This window comes from Mobula birostris, chromosome 3 (genome assembly GCF_030028105.1).
Source record: "Mobula birostris isolate sMobBir1 chromosome 3, sMobBir1.hap1, whole genome shotgun sequence".
NCBI lineage: Eukaryota > Metazoa > Chordata > Chondrichthyes > Myliobatiformes > Myliobatidae > Mobula > Mobula birostris.
Window position 1 is genome coordinate 130814119 of NC_092372.1, and position 8705 is coordinate 130822823.

Consider the following 8705-nt stretch of genomic DNA (forward strand, 5'->3'; position numbering starts at 1 on the left):
TGGAAGAAGGCCAAATTTGAAGAAATGAGAAAGGATCTAAAAAGCGTGGATTGGGACAGGTTGTTCTCTGGCAAAGATGTGATTGGTAGGTGGGAAGCCTTCAAAGGGGAAATTTTGAGAGTGCAGAGTTTGTATGTTCCTGTCAGGATTAAAGGCAAATTGAATAGGAATAAGGAACCTTGGTTCTCAAGGGATATTGCAACTCTGATAAAGAAGAAGAGGGAGTTGTATGAAATGTATAGGAAACAGGGGGTAAATCAGGTGCTTGAGGAGTATAAGAAGTGCAAGAAAATACTTAAGAAAGAAATCAGGAGGGCAAAAAGAAGACATGAGGTTGCCTTGGCAGTCAAAGTGAAGGATAATCCAAAGAGCTTTTACAAGTATATTAAGAGCAAAAGGATTGTAAGGGATAAAATTGGTCCTCTTGAAGATCAGAGTGGTCGGCTTTGTGCGGAACCAAAGGAAATGGGGGAGATCTTAAATAGGTTTTTTGCGTCTGTATTTACTAAGGAAGCTGGCATGAAATCTGTGGAATTGAGGGAATCAAGTAGTGAGACCATGGAAACTGTACAGATTGAAAAGGAGGAGGTGCTTGCTGTCTTGAGGAAAATTAAAGTGGATAAATCCCCGGGACCTGACAGAGTGTTCCCTCGGACCTTGAAGGAGACTAGTGTTGAAATTGCGGGGGCCCTGGCAGAAATATTTAAAATGTCGCTGTCTACAGCTGAAGTGCCGGAGGATTGGAGAGTGGCTCATGTTGTTCCGTTGTTTAAAAAAGGATCGAAAAGTAATCCGGGAAATTATAGGTCGGTGAGATTAACGTCAGTAGTAGGTAAATTATTGGAGGGAGTACTAAGAGACAGAATCTACAAGCATTTGGATAGACAGGGGCTTATTAGGGAGAGTCAACATGGCCTTGTGCGTGGTAGGTCATGTTTGACCAATCTGTTGGAGTTTTTCGAGGAGGTTACCAGGAAAGTGGATGAAGGGAAGGCAGTGGATATTGTCTACATGGACTTCAGTGACAAGGTCCCGCATGGGAGCTTAGTTAGGAAAATTCAGTCACTAGGTATACATGGAGAGGTGGTAAATTGGATTAGACATTGGCTCGATGGAAGAAGCCAGAGAGTGGTGGTAGAGAATTGCTTCTCTGAGTGGAGGCCTGTGACTAGTGGTGTGCCATAGGGATCAGTGCTGGGTCCATTGTTATTTGTCATCTATATCAATGATCTGGATGATAATGTGGTAAATTGGATCAGCAAGTTTGCTGATGATACAAAGATTGGAGGTGTAGTAGACAGTGAGGAAGGTTTTCAGAGCCTGCAGAGGGACTTGGACCATCTGGAAAAATGGGCTGAAAAATGGCAGATGGAGTTTAATACTGACAAGTGTGAGGTATTGCACGTTGGAAGGACAAACCAATGTGGAACATACAGGGTTAATGGTAAGGCACTGAGGAGTGCAGTGGAACAGAGGGATCTGGGAATACAGATACAAAATTCCCTAAAAGTGTCGTCACAGGTAGATAGGGTCGTAAAGAGAGCTTTTGGTACATTGGCCTTTATTAATCGAAGTATTCAGTATAAGAGCTGGAATGTTATGATGAGGTTGTATAAGGCATTGGTGAGGCCGAATCTGGAGTATTGTGTTCAGTTTTGGTCACCAAATTACAGGAAGGATATAAATAAGGTTGAAAGAGTGCAGAGAAGGTTTACAAGGATGTTGCCAGGACTTGAGAAACTCAGTTACAGAGAAAGGTTGAATAGGTTAGGACTTTATTCCCTGGAGCGTAGAAGAATGAGGGGAAATTTGATAGAGGCATATAAAATTATGATGGGTATAGATAGAGTGTATGCAAGCAGGCTTTTTCCACTGAGGCAAGGGGAGAAAAAAACCAGAGGACATGGGTTAAGGGTGAGGGGGGGAAAAGTTTAAAGGGAACATTAGGGGGGGCTTCTTCACACAGGGAGTGGTGGAAGTATGGAATGAGCTGCCAGACGAGGTGGCAAATGCGGGTTCTTTTTTAACATTTAAGAATAAATTGGGCAGATACATGGATGGGAGGTGTATGGAGGGATATGGTCTGTGTGCAGGTCAGTGGGACTAGGCAGAAAATGGTTCGGCACAGCCAAGAAGGGCCAAAGGGCCTGTTTCTGTGCTGTAGTTTCTATGGTTCTATGGTTCTATGAAAGGAATACTCAGTTACACTCAGTGGCCATTTTGTTAGCTACCTCCTCTGCCTAATAAAGTGACAACTGAGTGTATGTTCATCATCTTCTGCTGTTGTGGCCCATCCATTTCTAGTTTTGATGTTTTGTGCATCATTCAGGGATGCTGTTCTGCACACCACTATTGTAATGCATGGTTACTTGAGTTACTGTCACCTTCGCGTCCGCTTGAACCAGTCTGGCCATTCTCCTCTGACCTCTCTCATTAACAAGGCATTTTCACCCACAGAACAGCCACTCACTAGATGTTGTCATTATAGGACGCACCTAATAAAGCGGCCTCTGGGTATATATATGATCTCTGATCACACACCATCTAGTGGCTTGTGAACATAACATTTCAGAATCAGGTTTAATATCAGCAACATATCTTGGGAAATTTATTGACCTTGCATCAGCAGTACAATGAAATACATAACAATAGAGAAAAAAAAACTGTGAATTATAGGAAGAAAATATATTGTGAAGTAGTGCAGAAATGAAAATAAAAACAGTGGTGAGATAGTGTTCATGGGTTCAATTTCCATTTGGAAATCAGATAGCAGAGGGGAAGAGCTGTTCCTGAAATCATGGAGTGTGTGCGTTCAGGCTCCTGTATCTCCTCTCCAATGGTAGCAATGTGAGCAGGGCATGTCCTGGGGTGATAGGGGCCATCTTTCTGAGGCATTGCTCCTTGCAGGTGTCCTGGGTACTTGGAGGCTAGTGCCCAGGATGAAGCTGATTAAGTTTACTACTCTCTACAGCTTATTTTAATCCTGTGCGGTACCCCCCCCCCCCACCCTACCGGATGGCAATGCCAGTTAGAATGCTGTCTGGGGTACAGAAGTACCGTGGAGAGCATTTCCAGATTCCCAGAAAGCACTGTACATTATCTTTGCAAATTGTAGCAAATTTACTGTATCGCTAGAAACATTTGCTGTCTATACATATCTTTCAAAATATTAAAACCAGAATGAAACTTAACTTGAAATATCTTCAAATTTATAGTTTATTAAATATATCCAAATCAAACATTTAGGTTGTGATACTTCAAAATAAAGACAATAATCTCATGGTCTAAATTATAAATATCAATAAATAAATGCAATAGATTTTAAATATTTCTAAAAGTTGAATTAGTCAAAATAAATATAAATAAAATTAAACAGTGTAAATAACATTTTGTAAACAATTGCTAACATGCAACTTCTTAAGTTTACGATGGCACTTCTTTTACAGAATAACCTTTGTAATTTTCACAATTGTACGACCAAATGCTGAACTACAACGTTCATACTTTAAGGCGGTTACTACCTCTGTTTAACCATATTTTACAAGTTGCACGGTTAATGGAACTGAAAAAAAATTGCAAACTCCCAAGCTCACTTTGCTCTGACCACTCAATGCGTGGCATATGTGTGCCAGTAGGAGCAAGCTTTTTTTTTTAGCAGTCGTGAATAAAACGTGCATTCCATATACTAAAAGGACATGTAAAAAATCCTGGTGTGGAGCAGAAATGATGGCGAGAGGTTGGGCTTGCCTGTCCAATTAATTCCGTAATGTTATCGCTCTGTTGTTTCTGTCACTCCACCTAGTTGATAATCACTGTGCTGGGGCTGGGAAATAAATAAATAAATAAACCAATCGTGGTATATATAAAAAGTGGTTCTGCCGATTCTGGAGGTGAGCCCATTTTCACAGACTCATGAAGCGAAGTGCTCGGGCCGATTTCTCCATGAACCGGACGAAGTCTCGCAGGATGACATGCGCATTCACTTGTCTGTTCCAGTCTGTTTTTGACACGAAGTCCAAGGTAGACGATTCCATCTCGCTCTCGCTCACGCTATTGATGCCAAACTCGACATTTAACTGAAATATAAAGAGGACAGCAGGGGTTGTGACTTGAGTCTCCATAGCTTTCAGTTGAGTTTGCCACAGCCAGAATTGCGCCGTTTAGTTTACACTTACCTGATGCATGATCAGTTCCGCTAGGCGTTGGGTACTGGACCGCATCCATATTATTTGTTCACTTGAACGCACGATGGATGTTTGCACCAACAATAAGAGAGGGTTGTATTTATGGAGACCTTTTGCAATCGCTTTGAGGCACGTTTCCTAAATAGGAAAAATACAAGTAAGAAATAACCTTGTCTCGGGCTCTTCAGTTTTGTCGACTTGTGCCTGAATTTATATGAATTCTAGAACTGTAGTTTGCAAAACTGACACTTTTACCGGGTTGTGCAAAATTGGTTTAAATGCTGCTTTGCTGGAACCAAATATGGTAAACCACGAACGAAATCCCTACTCCTTTATTATTTTTCCCCCTCGAGGTACACTTTATATAGACTATAATGCCCTACTTTACAACGAAACGGCTGCTCCTTCGGGCTTCACTCACCTTATGGAAACTGATCTTTGTACATCCGTCCTGAGATCGGATTTGCGGCAGGTTGAAGTCGGAGGTGAGCAGCGATCCCTGGTCCCCGTCACAGAAGGAGAAATAGTCACACAGCTGCGGGGCGGGGGTGGGGAAAGATCAGACAGCGAATAAGCGAGCTGTAAAGACCAGGACAAAGTCTGCGGGGCGCCATTCCCCTCCCGCTTCCTACTCACTCACCTGAGCATCGCGGAGTTCGGCCGCTGAGCTCTGGATCTGCAGTGCCAGGGAGTCGCACGTTGCGCAGCTCGGGCCGGATGCAGCCGGTCGCTCCGTCAGCGGGAAAGTGGCGACTCTGCCACAATGCACCAGGAGCAGAAGGTAAAAGCCTGCAGGGAAAGAGACAGAACGGAATAAGAACTCCCGCTTCCTGCAACCACTCCGAAATGTGTTGAACAGATATCAGGAAGCTTTATTCACTGACTTTGAGCAAGTCCCATGTTGTCCTCCTCGTACAAAGGTGTTAGATTTTGAGCTCCCCAAGCTCCTTTCTCCCCACTATTTATTGATCGCCACCTTTTGGGAAAATCCAATTACTAATGTTTTTTTCGCAATGTTTGTGTTGCAGCACCCATTAGTCACTCTTGGATTCTTCCTTTCTATGTGGCAGCCCTTCCTCTGCGTTGAAGATGACTTCCACACCAGTTCTCTTCCTTCTGACGTGATTGATGAGGATGATCGTGGTTGATCGGCGGGATGGTCAAACTTGAAAATCCCAAGTAACGATACATATCGTTCACCTACCATAACCGCGAATGGAGCCCGCAATATTACGAGACCCCTTAATTAAATTTTGAGAACTGATCACTCTTATAGACAGAAAAGAGTCACTGAAAAATCACTACATCCAACAAAAATACTGTTCTAATATGAAGGACCAGGAATCGGAATCTAATTGATTATTATCGATTGCATGTTTATGTTTTGAATTTTAAACTACCATTGACCGAGCAATGAGTCTTGGTCCAAACTTTCTGCTCGTACTGTACAGTGCGATGAAGTATTCAGCCCCCAACCCTTCGTTCACATTAGTCAATATTACAGCCAGGGATTTTGATTAACTTAATTGAGAATGTTCATTTGAGAATCACATACTCCTTTTTCGCTGTAATGTCCAAAAAAACAGAAAGTTATAAAACATAAAAAACAAAACTTCAAAAACTGGAATGTCAATAGTTCGAAAGTATTCACCCTCTTTTCTGAGTACATAGTTGAACCGCCTCTCACAGCTATTACAGCTCTTAGTATTTTTGGTTAAGTCTCTATTAGCTTTGCTCAAGATTTACCTATTCCTCCTTACCGAATTGCTCAAACTGTGCCAGGTTAATTGGGCAGTGGCTGTGATCAGCAATCTTGAGGTCTTGCCAGAGATATTCAATTGGATCAAGGTCAAGACTGAACTGGGCCACCCAAGAACATCAATTTTCTTCATTTGAAGCCACCCCATGGTTACTCTGGCAGTGTGCTTTCCGTCCTTGTCCTGCTGAAAGACAAAAATTCTCCCCAGTTTAAGTCTTCTGGCAGAGGCTAGCCAGTTTGTATCCAGGATCTGTCTGTATTTAGGTGGTAGCATCATGCTATGGGGATGCTTTTCAGCAGCAGGAGCTGGAAATCTGGTCAGGAATAATGACCAGAGAGATCCTGGATTAATATAGAGAGATACTGGATAAAATCCTGCTAGCTTCTGACAGAAAGCGTAATCTGGGGAGAAAGTTTGTCTTTCAGCAGGACAACGACCCAAAGCACAATGCTAGAAGCAATCATGGAGTGGCTTCAAACATAGAAATATAGAACATAGAAAACCTACAGCACAATACAGGCCCTTCAACCCACAAATTTGTGCCGAACATGTTCCTACCTTGGAAATTACTAGACTTCCCCATAGTTCTCTATTTTCCTAAGCTCCATGTACCTATCCAAAAGTCTCTTAAAAGACCCAATCGTATCCAGCTCCACCACCGTTGCCGGCAGCCCATTCCACGCACTCTCCACTCTCTGAGTAGAAAACTTAACCCCGACATCACCTCAGTACATACTCCCCAGCACCTTAAAACTGTGTTCTCTTGTGGCAACCATTTCAGCCCTGGGAAAAAGCCTCTGATTATCCACATAATCAATGCCTCTCATCATCTTATACACCTCTATCAGGCCACCTCTCATCTTCCGTCACTCTAAGGAGAAAAAACCGAGTTCACTCAACCTGTTTTCATAAGGCATGCTCCCCAATCCAGGCAACATCCTTGCAAATCTCCTCTGCACCCTTTCTATGGCTTCCATATCCTTTCTGTAGTGAGGCGACCAGAACTGAGCACAGTACTCCAAGTGGGGTCTGACCAGGGTCCTATATAGCTTCAACATTACCTCTCGGCTCCTAAATTCAATTCCATGATTATTGAAGGCCAATACACCATATGACCACTGTGTCAACCTGCACAGCTGCTTTGAACGTCCTATGGACAAGGACCCCAAGATCTCTCTGATCATCCACACTGTCTCACTATTAATACTATATCCTGCCATCATATTTGTCCTATCAAAATGAACCACTTCACAGTTATCTGGGTTGAACTCCATCTGCCACTTCTCAGCCCAGTTTTGCATCCTATCAATGTCCTGCTGTAAGCTCTGACAGCCCTCCACACTATCCACAACACCTCCAACCTTTGTGTCATCAGTAAACTTACTAACCCATCCCTCCACTTCCTCATCCAGGTCATTTATAAAAATCGTGAAGAGTAAGGGTCCCAGAACAGATCCCAGGGGCTCACCACTAGTCACCGACCTCCATGCGGAATATGGCCTGTCTACAGCCACTCTTTGCCTTCTGTGGGCAAGCCAGTTCTAGATCCACAAAGCAATGTCCCCTTGGATCCCATGCCTCCTTACTTTCTCAATAAGCCTTGCATGGGGTACATTATCAAATGCGTTGCTAAAATCCATATACACTGCAGCTACTGCTCTTCCTTCATCAATGTATTTAGTCACATCCTCAAAAAATTCAATCAGGCTCATAAGGCACGACCTGCCCTTGACAAAGCCATGCTGACTATTCCTAATCATATTATACCTCTCCAAACGTTCATAAATCCTTCCCCTCAGGATCCTGTCCATCAACTTACCAACCGCTGAAGTAAGACTCATTGGTCTATAATTTCCTGGGCTATCTTTGCTTCCTTGAATAAAGGAACAACATCCGCAACCCTCTAATCCTCTGGAATCTCTCCCGTCCCCATTGATGATTCAAAGATCATCACCAAGGCCTCAGCAATCTCCTCCCTCGCCTCCGACAGTAGCCTGGGGTACGTCTCATCCGGTCTTGGCGATTTATCCAACTTGATGCTTTCCAAAAGCTCCAGCACATCTTTTTCTTAATATTTACATGCTCAAGCATTTCAGTCTGCTGCAAGTCAGCACTACAATCACCAAGATCCTTTTCCATAGTGAATACTGAAGCAAAGTTTTCATTAAGTACCTCTGCTATTTCCTCTGGTTCCATACACACTTTCTCACTGTCACACTTGATAGGTCCTATTCTTTCACGTCTTATCTTCTTGCTCTTCACAAACTGCTAGAATGCCTTGGGGTTTTCCTTAATCCTGCCCACCAAGGCCTTCTCATGTCCCCTTCTGGACCTCCTAATCCTTCCCGTTCACTTTATAATCTTCTAGACCCCTAACATTACCTAACTCTCTGAACCTTTTGAAAGCTTTTTTTTACCTAACTCTCTGAACCATTTGTAAGCTTTTTGAACCTTTTATAAGCTTTCTTCAAATGAAGAAAATTGATGTACTTGATGGTCCAGTCAGAGTGCTGACCTCTACTTGATAGAACGTCTCTGGCAAGACTCTAGGATTGTTGTCCACTGCTGCTCCCCAACTAACCAGGCACAGCCTGAGCAATTTTGCAAGGAGGAATGGGGAGATTTTGCTCCATCCCATTGTGTAAAACTCAGAGACTTATTCTAAAAGACTACTGGCTGTAATACATGTTAGAGGTGGTTCAAATGGAGATAAATACTTCCGAACTTTTGACATTTCAGTTTTTGAATTTTTACTTTTTCA

At 42.9% G+C, this 8705-nt stretch overlaps 1 protein-coding gene across 1 annotated transcript; it reads right to left on the reverse strand.

The window, feature by feature from the left end:
• Window positions 1-3347: 3347 nt before the first annotated feature.
• LOC140194703 (interleukin-6-like) lies at window positions 3348-5106 on the reverse strand. Its single transcript, XM_072251959.1, has 5 exons — window positions 5069-5106; window positions 4825-4973; window positions 4606-4719; window positions 4176-4322; window positions 3348-4076 (listed from the first exon to the last, which is right to left on the reverse strand). Exons 1-5 carry the CDS (start codon window positions 5082-5084, stop codon window positions 3903-3905), a joined length of 600 nt encoding a protein of 199 aa, XP_072108060.1. The 5' UTR covers window positions 5085-5106; the 3' UTR covers window positions 3348-3902.
• Window positions 5107-8705: the final 3599 nt, after the last annotated feature.

Bases quoted from the DNA above. Each gene is read 5' to 3' on its own strand.
- LOC140194703 (XM_072251959.1), bottom strand. The intron at 4,720-4,824 runs GTGAGTGAGTAG...CCCGCCCCGCAG, and splicing joins CCGAACTCCGCGATGCTCAG to CTGTGTGACTATTTCTCCTT. The intron at 4,323-4,605 runs GTGAGTGAAGCC...TTTCCTATTTAG, and splicing joins CAAAGATCAGTTTCCATAAG to GAAACGTGCCTCAAAGCGAT.